At 47.9% G+C, this 22074-nt stretch overlaps 1 protein-coding gene across 6 annotated transcripts in view; it reads right to left on the bottom strand.

Annotated features, from left to right (window-relative positions):
• Positions 1–40: 40 nt before the first annotated feature.
• fwd (phosphatidylinositol 4-kinase beta fwd) overlaps positions 41–22074 on the bottom strand; it is a 69163-nt gene continuing 47129 nt past the window's right edge. For 3 of the 6 annotated variants that reach the window (XM_077631803.1, XM_077631804.1, XM_077631802.1), the window contains exons 7-16: positions 21852–22021; positions 21089–21179; positions 19713–19855; positions 11956–12168; positions 9394–9444; positions 8037–8195; positions 6047–6229; positions 4839–5104; positions 3983–4115; positions 41–3717 (exon numbers count right to left, since the gene is read on the bottom strand). In XM_077631803.1, coding sequence (XP_077487929.1) covers positions 3409–3717; positions 3983–4115; positions 4839–5104; positions 6047–6229; positions 8037–8195; positions 9394–9444; positions 11956–12168; positions 19713–19855; positions 21089–21179; positions 21852–22021 — 1718 coding nt within the window. In that variant the 3' untranslated portion in view covers positions 41–3408. The remainder of the gene's footprint in view (positions 3718–3982; positions 4116–4838; positions 5105–6046; positions 6230–8036; positions 8196–9393; positions 9445–11955; positions 12169–19712; positions 19856–21088; positions 21180–21851; positions 22022–22074) is intronic. The other 3 variants (XM_077631806.1, XM_077631807.1, XM_077631805.1) reach the window with 1 other exon arrangement.

Raw genomic sequence — 22074 nt, 5'->3', positions numbered from 1 at the left:
GAGGCACAGCTTTATGCTTCTCGTTAGGGAAGAACAGCCATAGCATTCGAAACCTTTATTAGAAAAAAAGAAAAAATTAATTATATTACAGCATACTACAACAGTCAAGTTAGGCCTCATTTTGTATTCAGGGAAGTAACGTCAATGGCCAAGTTAAAGGATAACAAACTTCCTCCAGTTTTAAAGCTTCGGGCAACAGCGTGCATGCAGCTTGGCTCAAAATTATGGTCCCCGAAACTTAAAGGCGGCTTTCAACAGCACACACCAATGCGCCTCCAAAGCAGGCAGAAAGTAAAAAAATGGAAGCTTGTCTTGCAAACAAAAAGAAGCATGCCACGACTCTGGATTAATGCCTCCCCATATACAACAACAAAAAAAATCCACCATATAAGCAGACCCTTAGCCTAAATATCTAGCACAATATTTACATGTTAGTACAAAGAAAAGCCTGGAAAAATAGCCTTCGTAATATTTACAACAGTTTGCGGTCTGCCTCCAGTCTATGGACAGGAATGAATAGATAGCAGTGCACAACACACTACACAAGTCTTGACGGACTTGCTACCATGCCACGTAGCGTTACCCTGGACCTGATGACAAGGTGGACGTTATAGCACTGACAGCCAAGTACATTCCAATACAAGTCCCGCACGTGGCTAACAAGGCTGTGTGAGTGTGTGTATGTGTGTGTGTGGCAGACCAGAATGACAGAAGGGAATAAATTTTCCTTGCGCGTGAATGTTGTGAAACACTAAATGATGAAGTATGAATTTTCCGTGCTAAAGAGCTTAGAAGAAAAAAGTGCAAAAAAAAATGGAAACGAGAAGAGAGACTATGAAAAAAAAAATATGTACACAGCTAACACAAAGCAACGCCTCGCTACAAGAAATGCGGGGCACACGAGCAAAGAAATCACTACACCTCTGATTTAAGTATGGCACGCTAAGCCAAATGGCCTAATCACAAAAATGAGATGAGAAATGAAAGCAGGTGCAGTGGAATGCAGATGGAAAGGTTTTTAAAAGACATGAGCCAAGACAACGGCTTCACAGTCCTATGTGGCAGGCACAGGGGCCGTCTCACTGCTGTCTGATAGTCATCAGACCTTGAAAGCACCGCAGCAGTTAAGTTTTGGAAGCTTAATACTAATTAACATACCATAATGTTGTGAAAATAACACGTCGTGTTAACCAGCTCCAAAATGTTTACAAGCTGAGCTTCACCTACTCTATGTGTACTAGCACATAACATTCTCTACAAGGATGCGAACACTTTTTTTTTAATAGTGTAAGGAACCACTCAACAGCTAGCACCGCAACCATCGGGCAAAAATTACTTCATTGCAAACCAAGCTCCACTTTTCCAGGGAACTTAAGCGTAAACTCCAAACCTCTAGATTAACGCGTTATGTGCCATTGGCTCAGCAACTTCAAAAACCTATGCCACAGTGAAAAAACTGCCAACCAGATGTTGGCCTGCTGCATGTTTGCTTCAAGATCGCTGCATGCTTCTCAACTATTGAGCAATCCTTCAAGTGAAAGGCTACCTGTAGTGATCTGACAGGCTACGCTAGTCACTACACCAAGCATCGCCGGACAAGTGCTCCCCTGCAGTTGTGTGCAGTGTTAACAGTGAGCTACGGTTGGGGTAACGGTCTGTTAAGTGCAACCATCACAACTGAGGGAGAACAGCGCCATGCCTCGCAAGTTTAAATGCATACACGCAGGTCAAAGAAGCGAGTCTGGACGGCCCATGGGATTTCCACGTTTAAGACACATGGGTCATTAAAAGATGGCTTCGCACTAGAAATCAACGCAACCGCAGTTAAAATCAGTAGCTGTATTTACAAGGCAGTGCGCATTAGTCAGCACCTAGTGGTTTGAGTGCAGACACCAATGTGGCATGCTTTTGTGTCCTTTTCCTAAGCACTGCTGCTAGCTCCAGAGAACACACAAAACTGTTCTGTACACAAATTGGCCACTGCTTGTAAATAAGGCTGACAGGCTTCCTTCTTTCAGACACACACACAAACGCAAGAGCTTCTCCCAGTTGGGTGCACACTGAAAGGAACTCAAGGTTGCAAACTCAAGACACACAATTGTTGCTCTAATGATGCACCTTAGTTTAAAATTAAAAAAGGCCCGTTTGTTCATAAAGCACAGTAAAACAGTAGATAGCCTTTGCAAACTAGGAGGTTACGTTGATGCTGCTCGTGAACTGTGCCTTGGTGCTAATATGTACAGACACTTTCCATAACATACTCGCTTTAAAGGATGAAACCACTACAGGAAAGCATATTCTGAAATGGTGTTTGCTACAACCATCCAAACTGTATAAACACAAACTAGTCTGGCAATTTGTACACACAGAAGCTTCGGCAGATGTGCAAGTCAAGACAGGTAAGGACCAAAACAACATTTTGCATGTTGTCGTCAGAATGGCGAAACTCCAGGTGGCCAACGGCTACCTATGCCTTCATGATGTGTACCACAGAGAAAACTATGTACAGAGAATCATTCACAGTAAAACTGGCAGAATGTCACAGCGAGTCTGCCACACCTTGGGTAAAATGAAGGGAACACTGATGGTTTCACAATCCCACACCAGGAAAGTCCCGCAAGGAAAACGGTTCTTGTCATGACGATTCACAGAATGAAAACATGCCATGTGGTATGTGCTATGTACAGGGAGCTCCAACAGATGCAGGTCAAAAGAGCAAGTCTTTAGTGGCTAGTTGATTTGACGCGATCAACAATCTCGCTTTTGTCTGTCTCCTTGACGGGCCCAATTTCCGGCTTTTTTAAGCCACACCTTCCTTGCATCACTAAAAAGCATGCCAACGGAAAGTGATGCTGTTAGCTGCGTGCCACTATGGCTGCCGCTAGCAGCAGGCTTAACACACAGTCGAGGCAGCAATTGCCAACTTCAAATAAAGCAGATGCCATTTGAAACTTTTTCACTAAATTCAAGAAATGAAGACGAGAAAAAAATAGCCCCACTTCGACCAGAAAGAAATCCAATGTATCATAAAACCCACTTTCTGCTCTCATGGGTCATACCTTCTAGGTGATAAGCACCATCCTACATGCCAGATTTTGACAGAATCGCAAGTTCCAGCTACTGAGATGATGGCAGCACCTTGGGCGACTGCACCCACAAGCTTGATGGTGAAATCATATTAACGATGACTTCACGTTGCAAGAGTTGCAGAAAAATTTTGGGTGCCTACATAAGCATGCCAGTTGGCTGTTGCGTTTGATGGTGGGCTGGATGCGAGTGTAGGCTCTTAAAGCATTCAAGCATGCGCATGCAAGGAAGAACTGAAACCCGACACCTCCTGCAACCAAGCAGAACTCTGCAAGGGCAGCTGCCTTGGCGACGCCAACAGCAGTGTCGAGGAAAGCCAGCCTAGAGAATGCCATTTGTAAAGTACTGGAAGTTGTCGTAGAGACGCGTGGTGAGCGAGTGCATGCTGCTCTCAACGAGCGAGTCAACAAGCATCTGCAGCCTCTCGTCGGTGCAACCCATGTGGAAGCGTTCACGAAGCGCACGCACCGCGCTCGCTCCGTGCCACTGGAAGCATGGAAGGCGAGCATTGGACTGCAAGATTTCAACGAGGGTGATGATGCGTTCGTGGTGCTTGCGGGCCGCCACCAGCCCTTGCAGGATCAGCACCTTGAAATAATTGAACATGTTGGAGTCCAGGCCACCCATCACCTGCACGGAAAAAAAAAAAGCCAACATTCGCACTGCAACATTACCCAACATCTGGCAGCTAACGATCCTCAAGTGAAATAATGGTGCATATTTTGAAGCACATACAGTGGACCCCTGTTAGTCCCAACTTGCTCTATTCGAACCTCAAGCTTATTCAAATAGGAGGTTTGGTCCCACGAATATCATGTGTTGAAGCACTAGTCTCAATTTGACCTTCAACATACCCTGCTCACACAAACAAGGCAGGGTTAAGAAACAGCCTTACGTCAACAAACTCCTGAGTCAGCTTGAACGGTGAGCTCTCGAAGCCAAGGTTCTTGGGCGATGATGACAGGATGAAGCCAAAGTCAATGTGGATGATGTGGCCCTCGCCATCAAGCAAGATGTTCCCATTATGCCTGCAAAACACAGCATGCAGAACCAGCAATGATGACATGAGCACAATTCTGCCAATAGGCTCAAGCACGCTTCAAAACTTGCAGTTCATATACAACTTCCAGCTGAGGGAAGCTATTAATATTCAATAATGCCAACAAAAGCTACACAGAAACGAGCAAAGCGTTCTCAATCTTGAACACTCAGTACAGGAGCGCCAGTTCTACACAGCAGCAATGAAAACAGAGAACAGAAACTAGCCTCATGGGCACAAAAAGTGACAAAGTGCAATTCCGAAGTTTTTTTGACGAACACACATTCTACTCAAACTTTTACTAAGACCCGCGTCTCCCCTTAATACGCTATATTGCGATTTTTAGCCCAAAATGTTCGAAAAGCCTATGGAGTTGCCCTTCACTGAAAGCATGTTTTGCAGCTGGCATCACATGTCACTCCCTGGCCCATGCACTCCTCAAGTGAGCTCAAACCTACCTCAGCAATATTTTCTCTGCACAACACAGATGTTATATCATGACATCTTATGACACTATTTACTCCAGAAAAAAATACCTCATACAGCTACCATTCAAAAAGTACCCTAGCATGGTCCACACAGCTCCAACACATTAGGCACACACAGTTGCCCTGGCACAATACCGCACTAATTGAGGTGCTGCTCGGGACATGTTAGGCGGTCTGAAAAACGGACTGCAACAACAGCCGGGCAAACACAAGAGCATGCTGACCTGTCTTTAACCTGGATCAGGTACGAGATGAGACAGTAAGCAGCACAGCTCTCAACGAAGCAGCGCTGGGCACTGAGGAAGGCCTCGCTGGTGGGTGGCCCAAACTGTTGCTCAAAGTACTGGAGCAAGGAGAGCTGCGAGTGCTTCTTGACCTGGTGCAGGGACATGGTGTCCAAGATGGGCTCCACAAGGCCACTGTCGGCCGATGTCACCAGGATGCGGTAAGGTCGCAGCCACAGGCTCACCCGCTCCTGTTGCCAGATGGTCTGCAACACACAGCACAACTCTCATCAACCTCCCCGCGGTGGCAACAACAGCCTTGCAAGGCCCAGCACACATAACCGGCTCACAGCCACATCTGGTTCGCATAGCCAAGGAGGATGCTTCTCGGAAGGGTGTTCAGTAATACCAGGTGTGCACACTAATGTCTAGTTTGTTTAACAAAGACAATCCTTAAGGTATATCCAGACAACTGGCCACGCACCTGTTCTGGTCCGTGGACTAGCGGTTACGTGGTGTTTAGCTTCCTGTCTATGAGGTTCGTGCATGGTCTGCGGACCGAATCGCGCAAAAAATGCGAGGACATTTTTTTCTGGCGGCGGACTGCGGACTTTTTAGCCTACTCACACCATCAAGTCTGGCAACTACATCATACTGGTCTTTTCAGGCAGTTGAATTACCACTGCTATTATTCTGTACGCCAAGGCGACACCAGCGAAAGTAGTCTTGTGTCCACTGTCAACATGCCAACGTGGTTAGGGAACGCTGTTTTATTTTTTAGCTTTAGTACAGTTTTATGGCTCACTCACACTGGGGCATTCCGCGGCAAAAGCGAGCGAATTCCGCCGCCGCCGAAATCCAAAATGCTGACTTGTACTATAAAAGAACATAAATTCACACTGCCTACGCGCCATAAGCGCATGCACGCTACGTACGCTAAACGCAGCTATATTGCAGGGCATTACACCATTTCTCACATTTCCAACATTTGGCTCAGCGAATGCAAACAAGCTATGATAAGCTCAGCCTAGTGGTGCCATCTGGTTGTTAGGACGGTCCACATAGAAACCAAGGTAGAAATGAGAAAAAACACAAACACAGGAAAAGAAATGCAGGCAGTTGAGCAGTAGTGAGACTCCATCCTGCTTTTTCCTGTCTCTCTTCCTCACAATACTCTTATGGTGCCAAAAGATTACAGCATGGCGCACCTTCAGCAGCTTGAGCAGTTGGTAGGCCATGAGTTCCTGACGCAGGTCGTCACCGCACTTCACGATGGCAGCACGCAGCTGCCACCCCGGCAGGTGGCTGTAGGGAGAGGACTCACGGATGCGCTGCACCTTCTCTTCCCAGGGCTCCTTCAGGGCAGCCGCCGACGGGTCCTCGGGATCACGCTGTTCAGGGGCAGGGGGGGGGCAATGCCAGAAAAGGATGAACCAATGAACTGCTTTGTACTTTGTATTTACCTACAAGCCTTTACTCCTGGTGCAAAAATATCGCCTTCTCCAAGCCACAAAAAATGAGTACTTCCCTTAGGAAATTTAGGTAATAAAATTAGTGCCCAAGGTCAGAAGACAGAACTGGAGAAGCCTCAGAACCAGCACTAGTTTGCAGCAACAGAAGCCCCCAACCTGAAGTATCTGTGTCCAAGGGCTCCATGCTAGACCCACTTGAGATATAAAAGTGCAAAGCTGTACCCAGAAACACCGTCCAAGCATTGTACAAAATGTGTGTGGCCTACTTGCGCTTTATCATAGCAACCATTCTTCTTGTATAACTTCCCTCTCAAGAGATTACTACTTTTCCTTTTTCCACACACTATCGAATGAGATAGTTTCAGCGCTGGTCCCCAAGAAAAAGGGCAATGCAAGACTAAAGGAAAATGCTTAGTTGCAGGAGTTGACCACTGATATTGCCAAAGATATATTGCTGCTCAGCAATATCATTCCCTTCTTTGCATTTTACCGTGAACAGTGAGTGTGTAATGGCAATCCTGCCGTGCAAATCGGGTCACGAGCTCTGAGCAGAAAGCTATGTAGCACAGAAGCTCATGATACTACCAGCATACATTCACTTCAGAGGTTAGCTAAATGTTAAAAAAAAAAAAAAATGTGGCCGTAGAGCACAGCATGGCTGCTTCCAGAATGCCAAAAATTTACCAGCCACTCTGCCAGGCGGGCACCATGAGCATAAAAGGCCCTCAAGGGCACTTCCAGAACATGTCGAAGCATTTGGAAGGCCCGACAACGGCACCCCACCACGCCCCACGAAGATTTCGAAATGTATACTTAACATACATGGGTAGTTTTACAGCTATGAAGATGGAAGCGAATGCATGGCCTGTTCCTGTTGGCTTGCTGATTTTCTAATTTTCTAATTGCTTAGCAACTAGAAAAATTAGTTGCTGTGATTTAATCTTTTTTAGAGCCAGGACAACAAGGAGCCAGGGCAGACCACGGCAAATGCCACAGCCACCTGTGTGCAATATATTCCTTCCAGGTTGAAATCAGCAACATAGAATGCCACACAAAATCATAAAAACGCTAGTTTATCAGTGCTCCAGTGCATTACCAATAGTTTTTGTCAAGATGGCACAGACTAGCATTTTTTTTGTGCACTCTGATTAGCCATCAACTTTCTGTGCCAGGGTAACAGACCACTTCCACTTGTGCAAGAATTCTGTTCATTGCATTGAATTGAAGTGTTCACTGCCGATGAAAACCTTCACAGCGAAACTCGCCCAGTATTCACTCTGGCCATCTGACTAAGAGTCACATTCAAGGCTATGAAAAATCGCATCCAAAAAAAAAAAAAAATTCTCTCTGATGTCAAACTGAACTGCAAGAATATTGTTAGCTTATTCCTCTGGTAGCTAGACTTGTGGGGAAGAGGAAAGGAGTATTTTTCTTCGTCACTGCCACACAACTGACCATGCTGGGCTAACTAGCGGTTTATAACCAAGCACAGCAGAAAAGGGGCAAACAAGTAAAAAGAAAAAAAGGAGAAACAAGCAACAGGACAGGTGTCGAATGAACAGGGCAGGCTTCAACTCATGTCCGGTACGTTGTTTGTTTTTCCTCTTCTAGTTCACCTCACTCTGTCGAGCACGACCAACAAGAAACAAACCAAACTTCAACTTATAGCCAAACACCCCCGGCCCTGCGTGTCAAGAACGGAGCAGAAAACAAGCAACAGCCTCACCTTGACTGTGTTCTTGGGCACATGAGAGTTTTCCGACAGTCGACGGCGCACATCACTGGCTACCACAAAGAGTGGCTCCTTGCTGTCTGCGCTCGTCCCACTGTCCAGCGACAACACTGACAGTGTGTCACGCTCCTGCGCTTTCTGGTTTCGCAGGAACTGCAACAGAGTAACAACATGTACTCTGAACATGAGCTTAGCTAATGAAACCACAAGCCACTTACACCGAAGCCAGGTGTTTTGGGATGAAAAGCGTCTCGCAACATGCAAGGAACAAACAAAGTTCCACACTCCACTGTAGTTTCTCCTCACTTACGACGCAAGTTTATCCTTTCTTGGAAGTTCCATGGCACTGGCAACCTAGTGGCTTTGCTGACAGAGAGGCTACTCTCACTGCATAATGTGACCACAGCATAAGCAGTACAGTTGCAGGCACATGCAAAAATGGCCTTTGAAACTGAAAATTTGCGTACAAAGCAGAAACAGAACGCAGAAATTCCAGGTATGCCAAGCTCATGAATGCGCACTGCTTGTGGAGCGCATGGTTTTCTATCGCACAAAGCCGCAGCTGTAAATCAGAGCTCACACAAAGAGGTCCACAAGCTAAAATCAAGCAATCACAACATAATGCTAATTCATTAGCTTGTGCCTCCCGTGAAATAGAAATTTTGCTCGCATTGATGTGCAAGAAAAACGGTTTAGGAAAGGGGTTCAGCTGTGTAAAGCATACAACTGTTCACTTGAGAGCACAATGCTTGTAGTTCAGCTGTAAGCAGGTCCCGTAAAGGCCCCTGACCACATTTGGAAGTTTCAAAGAAGCCCAGTGAGCAGATCGAGAGATTACGATCATTTCTGAAAAACATTAGAACAACGTGCATCCAGAAAGGCAGTTGGAATTCAAATCATAGCCCGGTTACACTCCAGTTTGGCAAAGTCAACCTCGCATCGTATACGCTGGCACGCGAGGCTTAGCTGTGACGGCACAGGAAACTACATTTCATTGGTCTGTAATTCTGAATCACAAGCGAATGACCGGTGACATATCGTTGTCTACTGGGTGCCCTCAACATTTTAAAAATGTTCCTTGCCACAGTCCATTCATTTATGTCTCTTCTACCCTGGTAACTCCTCTGCCCTTTGTTGATTGTTCACCTTGTTTTTTTTTTTCTTTCCATTTTGCTGTGCACACAGGCTCACTGTCTCAGTGGGAAGCTGCTAGTGCACTTCCATGCCCTCGCCCTCCAATAATGATAATCATGTTTCACGCATATCACAATGTGCCACGCTGCAACGCTGTCTCAACAACGTCGGGAAGCGGAAAGCAAGAACAACGACAACAACAACAACAAAAAAATACCTGGCGAGGCGGGGCCACGACGTAGGCATCTGATGTACTGCGCCCCTCCCCCTAAAAGCAGGGGAGAAAGGGAAATTTCACTTGCGAGGGCTTGTCGCTCATATGGATGATAGAAACCGAACTCGGAGAGGGCACGGAGAGAGAAGAAAGGCTTAATCACAGTTGTAATGGCTTTAACTCTGCTGTTAATGAGTCTTCTCAACAAATTTTTGCAGCTGTATTTTCCAGAGATGATGCCTCACAATCGCCGGAGTACACTAAATTTTGACCAAAGGGTGGTCAGGGGCCCCTAAAGAACTTGAAGATTGTTAAAGAACTCTGGCAGTGCATTCCTTAGATGGTGCCTCCCAGGCACTGGAGAACTAAAATAAAATTTGAAACTACAGGTAGTTCAGCAGCTACTCAGCAAATTTCTTATCTGTATGCATGAGCAAAGCACAAATTGCAAATTGGTCACTGAATATGCAGCGGTCCTATGTGCCAATCCTAAACAAAACACCGAGTGTTTGACACAGTTTTTTCTAGAGACCAATTGGTTTAATACACCCCCATGTGCAACTGTGAAGCTGGGAGATTAGGACAGAAAATTGAGAACAATTGCATGTTCCTTGCCTCTGTCCAATGGCACCCGAGTAATGTACCCAAGCTTACGTGTGTACTATAATACCAGGCTGGATTCAAAGGTGAAGGATGAAATGTGTTCTTATTTGAGCATGCAATGAAATGCCAATGAGCAGCCAATTAACGAGTATACACGTCACATGTAGCAAGGAGTAAAAATGTATAGTGGACTTTTGTTAATTTCAACTTGCTTCATTTAAACCTGTGGTTCGTCTGAACTTCCGCTTTGGTGCTGCCAACATCAAGCGCAATCAAAAGGCTCCCATTAATTCAAAAATTTTCAGTCACTTTCAAGTGAGAATTACGGAGTGTCAAATGTATTTACTTTGCAGCTTGTGTAGATTTCTTGCCCAGCAGTACAGTCAAGCCCGCTTATAACGAACATGAGCATCACGCAGCGTCCATTCGTTATATCCCGAATTTCGTAGTAAGTGGACCACAGCTTTAAAAACAGTTGCTTGTCAAAACACAAAATTTTTTCTTTGTGATGGATGTCTGTTCTTGCAGCGCAGATCCGATGAGGGAGGTTTCCAGTTTATTTAAAGCAGAATCGTGCTCTTCGCCGAGGCCCTTGGCATAGACAAGTTGTCAGACTCTCTATGTAGCCCATTGCTACAGGCGCGCTCATGGGTGAAGTTTCATCCTCATCTGCATCCTCCATGTCACTCTCGTCCCGCACTTCAGAAACGATGCCCTCGTCCATTTACGGTTCCGCGGTATCGGCGTCGTCATCGACAGAAATAAAATCATTACAACCAATGTCATGACCCCCCATGTGGGAGTCGACGACGCGCTGCCATAAATAGCCGCCGGGCTGGTCATCTTTCGAAGCATCAGGCTTGGCATCAGACACTGTGTCGACGAAGCCGGCCTTGTAGAAGCAGTTAGTGGCTGTCACCTCCGCCCTGGCCGCTTTCATCATCTCTACCGCTGAATATAATGGAAATGGGCACGCTGTTCCCGTCTGCCATCCCGAATGGCCAGAGATTTGAACGAAGCCAACGAAACGTTCGCACCGCAACAAGAGAGTACAAAAGCGCGCGATGAGGTAGACAGACGCGCAACGTGCACAGGCGGCAATCAAATCAATCAAGCTAAAGATACAGATGCACAGCGCCAGCAGAGAGACCAATGAGTGGCGTCCGTGAGCGTCAGTGCAGCCACCTCTTGGCTCCCACGGAAGGCCTGCTTCATGGAACATGGCCTCCGTAATCGGCACCGGTGGCAGCGAGGTTGATCGCGGAGGCCACGCGCGGATTTGCAAGAGAGTGAGGAGAGGGGAGTGGAGTTGCGAGGAGGGGTGGGGAAGGCTTGTCGGCGGGGAAAGGGTAGCTCGCTTGAGAGTGGCACGAAAAGGGGCGAGCAGTTAACCTGGGATGAGGCTCAGGAAAGCAAACCACGCGCCGGGCGCACAAAGGGGTCCGAGGCAGGTTATCTCTCATCGCGGCGCTGGGTTTACGCTTTCCGTTCGCCGTAGCTGCTCAGCAAGGTTTAATGACGTTCATTATACGTGTGATTTTGTGCCATTGAAACGATGTATATTTTGAGTCATGCAGCTTTCGTTCGTCATAAGCAAAAGTTCGTATTAAGTGGGGCCGTTATATGTGGGCTTGACTGTATTCACAATCGCACTTACTAGGAGCTAAGCTTTAAGATGTATGCTATATGACCAGCAGCAAACTGTTATTATAAGTATTATCAGTAAAGTGCATTCAGTGAATACTATTTATTTTCTTGGAAATCTTAAATGAACCAATGACAAAGCTCCTAATAAAGGAAATGAAATTCTGTGGAGCAAGACTGATTTTACTAAACTTGCACCTGATTATGCATAAATTTTGAAGCTTGCTTGCAAATGCCACCAAACAAAAGTAGCCACGTGCAAGCAGCAACCAATTATATCAGTCTTTTATCGCCCTGAGACACACGTCGAGTACACACCTGCATGGAGATTTCGTCGTCCTCCTGGGTCCAGCACTCAGCATCATCGTCCATGCCAGACATGGAGAAGACCGATGCAGGCTGCACACCAAAGTAATCTGGCAGGTTCTCCTCTGACCGCGTCAACCGCAGCGGGTTGAGAACTTTCGCTGGAACTGGCGACGTCTGTATGTCGTCCACAGCAACCACTTCGACATAGATGAGGTAAGGCGCCTGTTGGTCAGGTGGGAAACAGAAGGAAGTCGCATGCAGGACACTGACTCACTGCACAGTGGCTTGCCCTCGCCTGTGCTTCAAGCCAAAGCCACTGCGGAAACCATCTGCATCTTAATTTTAATGAGAGATTATTCTATTCATGATATCCTATAACAGGATCAGACCTCCTGTGAAAGGCGTTGGCTAGTTCCAAAACCCCATCCGCTGCAGCTGTGATGCGAAGCAAGCTAGGCGTAGCAATGCCTAGCAAGCAGTGTGCTGCCTGGCTGCCAGTAGGCTGGCAGGCCACATAGTGCTGTAAGAAGCGCGTCGCTAGCGAGGCTGCGAAGTACTCTTGCTTCTCCATTACAGATAAGTTTACCTATTAAAATCTTTTATATACTGAATTACTCATATACCGAACCATTTCGCTATCCCCTTAGAGGTCGATACATCCTGGATCGACTGTAATACAAGAACTCCATTTTCCTCTATACTTTATCAGTCTCCACGATAACAACACCTGACCTCCTGGAGAATTTCAGCCTGACCTTCTGGAGAAAGGTTTCTGATGCTTGCTCGTAAGTTTGCTCAACCACTTTTTTTGACCATTGTTTTTCTTTAGCTCTGCGTTTCAGCACTCGAGATAAAAGTATGTTCCTCAGCATATTAAATGAAGCATTGTTATTGCTTCTGCTATATTATTGGCATTACTCAGACAAGTGAAGTATACGTCACACGATCTGTATGACACAGGCCTCTTTCAAGCAGTAGTAGATTATCTGCGATACAAAAAATTCAGAGCACACATTCCTAGGTGGGGAAGCAAAAGACCAAGCTAAGTGCTTTATGGATCAGCTAATCACAAGAACCAAGTACCACACATTATTCAAATGCCTTGCGTGTAGCACAGCTACTGCGCTGGGTGGAATATGCAGTGATTCCAAGCTAGCAGTACAGCAGCAAGGCATTGTGGCTACTCCTCTCCCATTCTACTTTGCTCCAGCCAGAGATGCTCCTCCACAAATATCCACTACAGCTGCAGGAGGCTTGCATAGTGCATGAGAGATTAAGGGGGGCAGCTGGTCTTAGAAAAAAAAATTTTATTAATGAAGTCACAATTATGAAATCTTCAGGGAACACGTATTTTTGCATGCTGATTCCAAATATGGAATTTAATTTAATGTACAGTACTCACGGATTGAAATAGGACATTCGGAGCGCTAGCCTTGCAGTGCCACGCAGGCATGTGGTAAACCACAGGCCGGCTCATTGGCTACTGGAAGGAACAATTCTGCTTTGTAGATGTTCTCCCTCTCGCGCCATACCACAATGTACCACCTTGGTTCCATGAGCGTCTACGGGCGGCGCTCCATGAAGCGACGGCCACGCGCTCCGAATGTCCTATTTCAATCCGTGAGTACTGTACAACAAGTCCTTGTGGACTTGATGAAGGACTTGATGAAATATGTTATGTAACATTTTGTGGAGAGCTGTAATGAAATTTTGCTGCAGGGAACTTGCTAGAATGTACGCCGTCCGCTTGTCTTGACAACAAGCTATGCAATAAGGGTAAAATTATTATCCTGCCTATCACAAAAGTTGAGTTACAGGGTTCTGAACTTCTTACTTCACAAACGGGAAGGAAAAATTTATCTTCCTGTTTCTGAAGTGAAAACTTCAAAATTCTATAATTCAACTTCTGTGACAGGTAGGATGACAATTTTAGCTTTATTGCATAGCTTAACGTCAAGAGAAACCAATGGCATGCATCCTAGCAAGTTCCATGCAGCAGGATTTCTTGAAAGCTCTCCACAAAAAGTTACATAACATATTGCATAAGTGCTCAAGAAATTGTTGCACATGAAATTAAATTCCATATTTGGAATCAGCACGCAAAAATACATGTTCCCCGAAGATTTCATAATTGTGACTTCATTAATAAGAATTTTTTTCTAAGACCCTTGTTACGTCTCGCCTACGACGCGCGGTATAGCCGGCGCGGATGCAACGGACGCCGCGGCTTTGTTCAAAGCGGCGGTCATTTGGACCCGTTCATCGCTGCCGCAACGCCTTCCGCCAAGCGCGTCCAGGCAGGTTTCAGTGCCACGTGTCGTCGTGCGTGCGTGTGTGTGTGTGTGCATGTTGGTGCCCACGCTTGTCAAAGCGCGGCAGCCGGGGAGAGGAGCTCCCCAACTGGGAGGCGAGGAGGTCTGACCGGCGCCGGCCCGGCGGACGCGCCCGTCACGTCTGGACATGTCCGTGCGTCGCCGTCTTGTGCGACTCATCCCAAGCCGTTCCTTCTTGCCCTCGACTCCGAGGGTATAAAAAGACAGCTGCGCCGGACGCCGAGAGAGACTTCGATTTTCTTCCTTCGAGTAACGTGGTCGCCCTGACCGGCTGCTCTTTTGGCGATGCCAGAATAAACAAGTTGTTCTGTTGCCAGTCGACTCATCCTTTGCCGGGACCTTCGGATGTTTCCAGCTTTGCCCCAGGCCGCCAGGCCAACGCTACCCTTGGGGCTTGCAACCCATTTGCAACAACTGGTTGCCAGCGGTGGGATCCCGACAACGGAGGCCAGCAGCGAAGATATGCGGTCAACTGTATGCTGAGCAGCAAGCACAACGACCATCCGGGAGCAGTGCAACGAGCCCTGTGTGATGACTGGTTGCCTGCAGCGGAACGACTGCGCTGAATTCTTGGCTGCGAGGTTTGGTGAGTGCGGGACTTTCTTCTTCTGAGTTTTGCCAGGCTTTTGTTAGTGTCAGAAACAGAGCTGGTAATTGTGTTGTCGTTGCTGCCGGGTTAGTTTGCGGCAAGACAATAGTAGGCAGTAGAGAAAGCAGCATTCGAAGCAGCCATGGATTTGAAGTCGTTGCGCAAACCGAAATTGCTGGAGCTTGCAAGAGAGTTGGGTCTGGATGTCTCAGAAATACTCAGAAAACCAGAACTGCTAAGGGCGATTCTTGAGTTGGAGGCTGAGGATGACGAGCTGTCGGAATGCCTTGAGACCATTGAGGAGAGGGAACAAAAAGAAAGAGAAAGACGAGCGCGAACGTAAAGAACAAAAAGAGAAAGAGGAGCGCGAACGTAAAGAGCAAAAAGAGAAAGAAGAGCGCGACCGTCAACACGCTTTGGAAATGAAGCGTCTCGAGGTAGAGATGGAACGCGCTCGTAATGGAAGTCAGGCACACGGTGCAGGAGAACGGGTATCGTTCAAAATGACTGACCTGATGCGGCCGTTTAAGCTTGGAGAGGACATTGGTTTGTTCCTGGTTAACTTTGAGCGAACGTGCGAGAAGCAGGGGTTCTCTCGGGAAACGTGGCCACAGCGCTTGCTCACTTTGTTACCCGGCGAGGCGGCCGACGTAGTCGCTCGCTTGAAGAGAGAGGAGGCAGAGGATTTCGACCAAGTGAAATCGAGTCTGCTAAAAAAGTACAGGCTGTCAGCGGAGGCGTTCCGTCGGAAGTTTCGAGAAAATGAAAAAGGTAGAAGTGAGTCATATACAGAGTTTGCCTACAGGCTTATGTCAAACATGCAGGGGTGGCTCAAAGAAGAGAAAGCGTTTGGTGACCACGAGAAAATTCTGCAGTGTTTCGGGCTGGAACAGTTTTACAGTCGGTTACCTGAGAACGTGCGGTACTGGGTCTTGAATAGGCCAGACGTTAGTACAGTGGCTAAAGCCGCCGAGCTAGCCGAGGAGTTTGTGACGCATCGGGCTCGCGGAGCTAAGGACGGTCAAAAGGGTGAATTTGGCTCCAAGTCTGAGAGGCCGAAGTTCACACCCATGAGAGCAAGGGGGGACACGCGTAGTGCGGATGCGAGTGAAAGCAGTCCGACCGAACGTAAGGAGACGGCGGCAGCCGAAGCCGAACGCAGAAAGCGGTTCGAGGCGAGGCAAGCGCGCGTGTGTTATACGTGCCAGAAGCCGGGTCACTTTTCGGCGCAGTGTCCAGAAACAAAAAGAGAAGTCGTGTGTTTGTCATTATGTAGCACTGACGAGAACATGAAGCTTCTCGAGCCTTACATGCGAGACTTCCTCGTGAACGGGAAAGAGTGCCGAGTGCTTCGTGATTCCGCAGCTACAATGGATGTAGTTCACCCCTCTTACGTAGAACCCGATATGTTCACGGGCGAGTGCGCATGGATCAAGCAAGCCGTGGAAGCTCATAGCGTGTGTCTGCCCGTAGCAAAAGTGCTTATTGAAGGACCTTTCGGAGCACTTGAGACGGAGGCCGTAGTGTCATCTATGCTGCCCCCCCAGTACCCGTACCTATTTTCGAACAGGTCCGATCACCTCCTGCGCGAGAAGGGGCTTTTGTTTGGTGAGGCTAGCGTTCAGGCCTTAACCAGACCGAGAGTTCGGGAGCTCGCTGCAAAGGCGGTAGTTGCGGGGCCGACGTTGTCGAACAATGAGAAAGGGTCGGAGGCGCAGCAAGCTGATATTCCGAGCACGTCAGAACTGGATAAAATTGAGCCTGTAGCGTTGAAGGCACCAGGTACTGGAGAGGAAATGCCCGACAAGGGAAAGTTAGAAGAGCTTCCGGTCGAGCTTCCGGGACTAGGCTCAGTGACGAACAGGGAAGACACTGATCAGGTCATTAGTGACTTAATCATTAAAGCACCGCTGTCGGCTGAGCAGAAAACCGAACTACACCAACTCTTACAAGAGTTTCAAGGTCAGTTCTCTGAGAGGCCTGGTAGGACTTCTGTCCTTACTCATGATATAGAACTTACCTCCCCAGAGCCAGTACGATCCAAGGCGTACCGGGTGTCACCCCGCCAGCGCGATATTATGGAGGCTGAGGTAAAGAAAATGCTACAGCTCGGTGTTATTGAGGCGGGTGAGAGTGATTATACCTCCCCTTTGATTTTAGATGAGGTACCGGGCAAGGAACCTCGTCCTTGCGTCGACTACCGCAGGCTTAATTCCATCACTAAGGATCAAATTTATCCGATCCCTAACATCGAGGAGCGCCTTGAGAAAGTTAGTAGCGCTCAGTTTATTTCCACCCTAGATCTTGTCAGGGGTTATTGGCAGGTTCCACTTACAGAAGAGGCTAGTAGGTATGCGGCGTTCATTTCACCAATGGGAACATTCCGTCCTAAAGTTTTGAGTGTTGGTTTGAAGAACGCGCCATACTGCTTTTCAAGCCTCATGGACAAAGTGTTGCGGGGACAGGAAGAATTCGCTTTACCATATTTAGACGACGTAGCGATATACTCCGCATCCTGGTCTGAGCATATGGCACACTTGCGGGCAGTGCTAACCCGCCTGCGCGAAGCGTGCTTGACAGTCAAGGCTCCCAAGTGCCAATTAGCGCAGGCCGAGGTTGTCTACCTCGGTCATGTGATTGGAGAGGGTCGTCGCCGCCCCTCTGAAATAAAGGTGGCCGCTGTGCGAGACTTCCCGCAACCGCGCACGAAGACCGATATTCGGTCGTTCTTAGGTGTCGCCGGCTACTATCAGAGGTACATCCCCAGGTACTCCGATATCGCGGCTCCCCTGACGGATGCTCTAAGAAAAACAGAGCCCCAAACAGTCGTCTGGAGCGAGACAAAGGAAAGAGCTTTTAGCGCCCTAAAGAGCGCCCTAACAAGCCAGCCTGTGCTACGATCGCCAGACTACACAAAAGGGTTCGTTGTTCAGTGCGATGCTAGTGAGCGAGGCATGGGCGTTGTACTGTGCCAAAGGGACAATGGAGAAGTGGAACACCCCGTCCTGTATGCTAGTCGTAAGCTGACCTGTCGTGAGCAGGCGTACAGCGCCACCGAGAAAGAGTGTGCGTGTCTCGTGTGGGCCGTTCAGAAATTGTCATGCTACCTAGCCGGCTCGAGGTTTATCATTGAGACGGATCACTGCCCTCTCCAATGGCTGCAGACCATCTCTCCCAAAAATGGCCACCTCCTGCGCTGGAGCCTCGCTTTGCAACAATATTCCTTTGAGGTGCGTTACAAAAAGGGGAGTCTCAACGGTAACGCCGATGGCTTAAGTCGAAGCCCCTAACGTAGGAATCCGCCTCAAAGTTGTTTGTTACTGATGTTTTCTTCCTGAGGCAGGATTTTTAACATATTGCTTTTGTTTAGTGTTTCTAAGTGATTATGTGCTTTCTAGTGCAATTTTCCAATTTGTGGACGCGTTCTGAGTGCTGCTTGACTACTGTAAGGAACTAGGCAGTAGTATAAAAGGGGAAAGAGCCTGGCAGAGCTTAGTGAGGGTTGTCTCGTGCTTGCTGACTGAGCGGTTGCGTTTCGGCGTAGTTCTAACGCTTGCTGGGCACGAGCACAAAAATGGCAACTCTCCCGAAGTGACTTTGCAGTGTCCTATGTGATCCTGAACCCGAGAACGAGGCCTTCTCTGTGCGCTGCGCTCAAGCAACGTCGAGGGACGACCGGTTTCGATTACGAGCATCATCGAGCGACATCCCTCTGGACAGCGGATGCAGTCCCCTGACCATCGGGATCTCCTTCTCCCGGCGGGGCGGTCTGTTACGTCTCGCCTACGACGCGCGGTATAGCCGGCGCGGATGCAACGGACGCCGCGGCTTTGTTCAAAGCGGCGGTCATTTGGACCCGTTCATCGCTGCCGCAACGCCTCCCGCCAAGCGCGTCCAGGCAGGTTTCAGTGCCACGTGTCGTCGTGCGTGTGTGTGTGTGTGTGTGCATGTTGGTGCCCACGCTTGTCAAAGTGCGGCAGCCGGGGAGAGGAGCTCCCCAACTGGGAGGCGAGGAGGTCTGACCGGCGCCGGCCTGGCGGACGCGCCCGTCACGTCTGGACATGTTCAAGCGTCGCCGTATCGGACGCCTCTTCCCAAGCCGTTCCTTCTTGCCCTCGACTCCGAGGGTATAAAACGCCGCTGCCCCGGACGCCGAGAGAGACTTCGATTTTCTTCCTTCGAGTAACGTGGTCGCCCTGACCGGCTCCTCTTTTGGCGATGCCAGAATAAACAAGTTGTTCTGTTGCCAGTCGACTCATCCTTTGCCGGGACCTTCGGATGTTTCCAGCTTTGCCCCAGGCCGCCAGGCCAACGCTACCCTTGGGGCTTGCAACCCATTTGCAACACCCTCTTCCCCCCTTAAGTGGCTTCAAGCATGCAGGGAGTGCCACAGCAAAAAAAAATGGCAGTGGCTGAACTTGGCTAACCCTGGAATTCAGCAAAAAGCAAGCAGGCTTGCTAAGCGTCTGAGGCTTGTCCATGGCAGGTCCGCTATACGCTCGCGACAGCAGTTCTATATATACCCACGCAACCCCATCTGACGTGGTATGACATGGTCTTACAACACCCCCATCGGATGTCATCACCTTGCTTCACATCACCCCATCAGATGTTCTTAAGGTCAACCCAAAGGTCACCCAATGTCAGAGGTGAAAAGTCAACTAATAGTCATGGGTCAAGGCCATGGGTCAAGAGTTCGACACCATAACTGTACCACTTATGGTCATACACGGCTATCCTTGGTTGGGCTGAAGCTAGTTCAAGGTCGTTGTGCTGCCTACCCGAAGGCCGCTTTACCTAACATAGTGAAGGTTTTCGCTTCAAAAAGGAAAGCAACTGCTTACCTTGTCTTTTGAGTTGAGCACCACAGCTGCCTGAGGTGGTATCCTCACCACAAGGTGGGGAAATGTGTCCGAGTGCAGCGGAAGCCACACTCTCGCAGGTAGGTTCAGGTTTACCAGTGAAAGTTCGGCCTGAAGCCTCTGGGCTGCAATGGGAAAAACCGAGGATTCCACTCCAATAACCTGCAGGCGTTGTGACTTGGAAGTCTGATAACATCCGACTGCTAATAAAGCCTCATCATTTAATCTTTGCAGGGCAGACAAGAATCTTCAATATAACCAAGAATGTCAAATAATTCACTAAAACAGCTGAGAAAGTGAAAAGGAATTAAAATTAACTGAAATACAGCAAAACCTTATTGAAAAGTTAAAACAAAAATGTGGGAAAAAGAACTTATCATCCAAGAAGACATATCCAAATGAACTAATTTTAAAAAATGTAGCTGTTTAATGAGGTAAAAAGGCATTTATTGACCATTTCACTTCATAAGCAGCCGAAATCTCACTTTCCAATGCTTCATCCCTTGCGCCTATGCTCTCTCTGTGGGACATTTTTTTTAATGCCCGTGATTTTAAGTGTATGAAACGGGAAATCGTATGAATCGGGAACATGTCAACAATGTTTTACTGTATAAAGCAGCAGTACATATCACACAAGCGGTGCTTCACCTGGAACAAAAGTGAACCGAGTAACACTGCCTGCGGTGCACTATACATTACACACAAAAGATATTCTATGGTTGTCTTGCACCACAGCATTCATGTACGCTGAGCTGTCTTCCCTCTTTGGTGCATATCAGCCGCGTGAATGTTAATGCAAGCATGGTGTCTGCATTGTTCGCACATCCTCAGGGCTCACCAGTGTACTAAACCACGCAAAAACTACTATACTAGATTAGTAGCTCCTCTGGAAATCTGGAAGTCACTCCCACAGCACAGGCTGTATCATGTGGCGACTTGTATTCCTGCCAGCATTTAGCAAAGCCAGTAAAACAGAAGGCCACTAGTACCAGTAGAAAACTGCTTAAGAAAACTATAGAAGCAAAGGAGACATAAGAACAACTCTATCCATTTCAATGGTCTTCCCATAATATTCATGCCAGCTTACCCACGAATTCTGAGGCTCCTACTGGTACTGGCACAAGCATTTTCTTTTTCAAAGACAGCACGGCACTACAGTGCTGACATCTACACACAACAATGATGGAGCCCAGCAATTGTTCAAAGCAGCCAGCGAATGAGCAATGCCTCGCACAGTCTCCCAGAGATTAATGCACCTGCTTAACAGAGCCATGCAAACGCCTCATAAGAATACCTCAATCCCTGAAAACAGTGGTGATAAAACTGACAAGGCATTAAAAAAAAATGAAGAAACCTACTTTTGAGCTCTTTTGTAGGCACTGCTTGTAGTCTAAGGCCCAGAGAGATGAGGACTTTTATAAACTGGTTCTGAGAGGTGAGACGTGGTGCCTAAAAGCAATAAAGAAACAAACAGGAATTAGTTAAGTGTACTGGCCCTTACTCTTTTAGGACCAAAAAGAAGATCACTTTGAAAAACAGCCGCTTGAAATTTTACAACCAGGCAACTTTTCGTTTACAGGCTGTAAAGAAAGCTATGTAAATGGTACCTTGTCGCAAACATTTCAGCCAGCTGTTTTCGCACAGCTTGCTTCATGATTTCAGCAGGAACTGCCTAAAAAACAGTTCCTTGTAGCTATCCACCCCCACACAAAGTGGTAATACTTGTTTGCCTACTCACCTCAGACAAAGCAAGCCAGCCAACAAACACCAATCATTCCATCACACATCAAAATGAAGTTATCATTTTTGTACATTGGTGTGCTTCCAACAGCCTTTGCCAAAACCCAGGAGATGCACAAAACAATGACCCCGTTTTGATTAGTACCACAATAACTGATGTCTGTTGCAGTAGGGTTGCTCTGTGTCGAGCAAGCAGGTGTCACCAGGCCATGAAAATCATCTGGACAACAAAGATAACCTGTCCTCCTACCTAGGTGGCCACACATACAGTACATGATTTTTAAAGACACCGGGGTGAAACCCCGGCATGTAATAAGCAGCCCTAGAATGCAATTCTGAGCTAACAGCTGGAATTAAGCCCTTTTCCACCGCTGCACCGACCTGGCAATGGCACTCCACTCGGGTCCGTCCACGCAGGTCACCAACAATGCCGTCGCAGCTGTCGTGGCAGGTGCAGCCGTTGTCGAAGGCATGCCCCGAGCCCAGGTCCCCCAGCAGAGCCGCCTTGCGACTGGACTCGGGAATGTGCCGGCCTCCTCCGCCACTCATGCCTACAGTCAGGTGGGAAGAAGGGATGAGGGAGAGGAAGAGAAAAAGGGCCCAA

This window comes from Amblyomma americanum, chromosome 7, assembly GCF_052857255.1.
Source record: "Amblyomma americanum isolate KBUSLIRL-KWMA chromosome 7, ASM5285725v1, whole genome shotgun sequence".
Classification (NCBI taxonomy): Eukaryota; Metazoa; Arthropoda; class Arachnida; order Ixodida; family Ixodidae; genus Amblyomma; species Amblyomma americanum.
The sequence above is the reverse complement of the archived record's forward strand: the minus strand, read 5'-3'. Positions and strand labels throughout refer to the sequence as shown.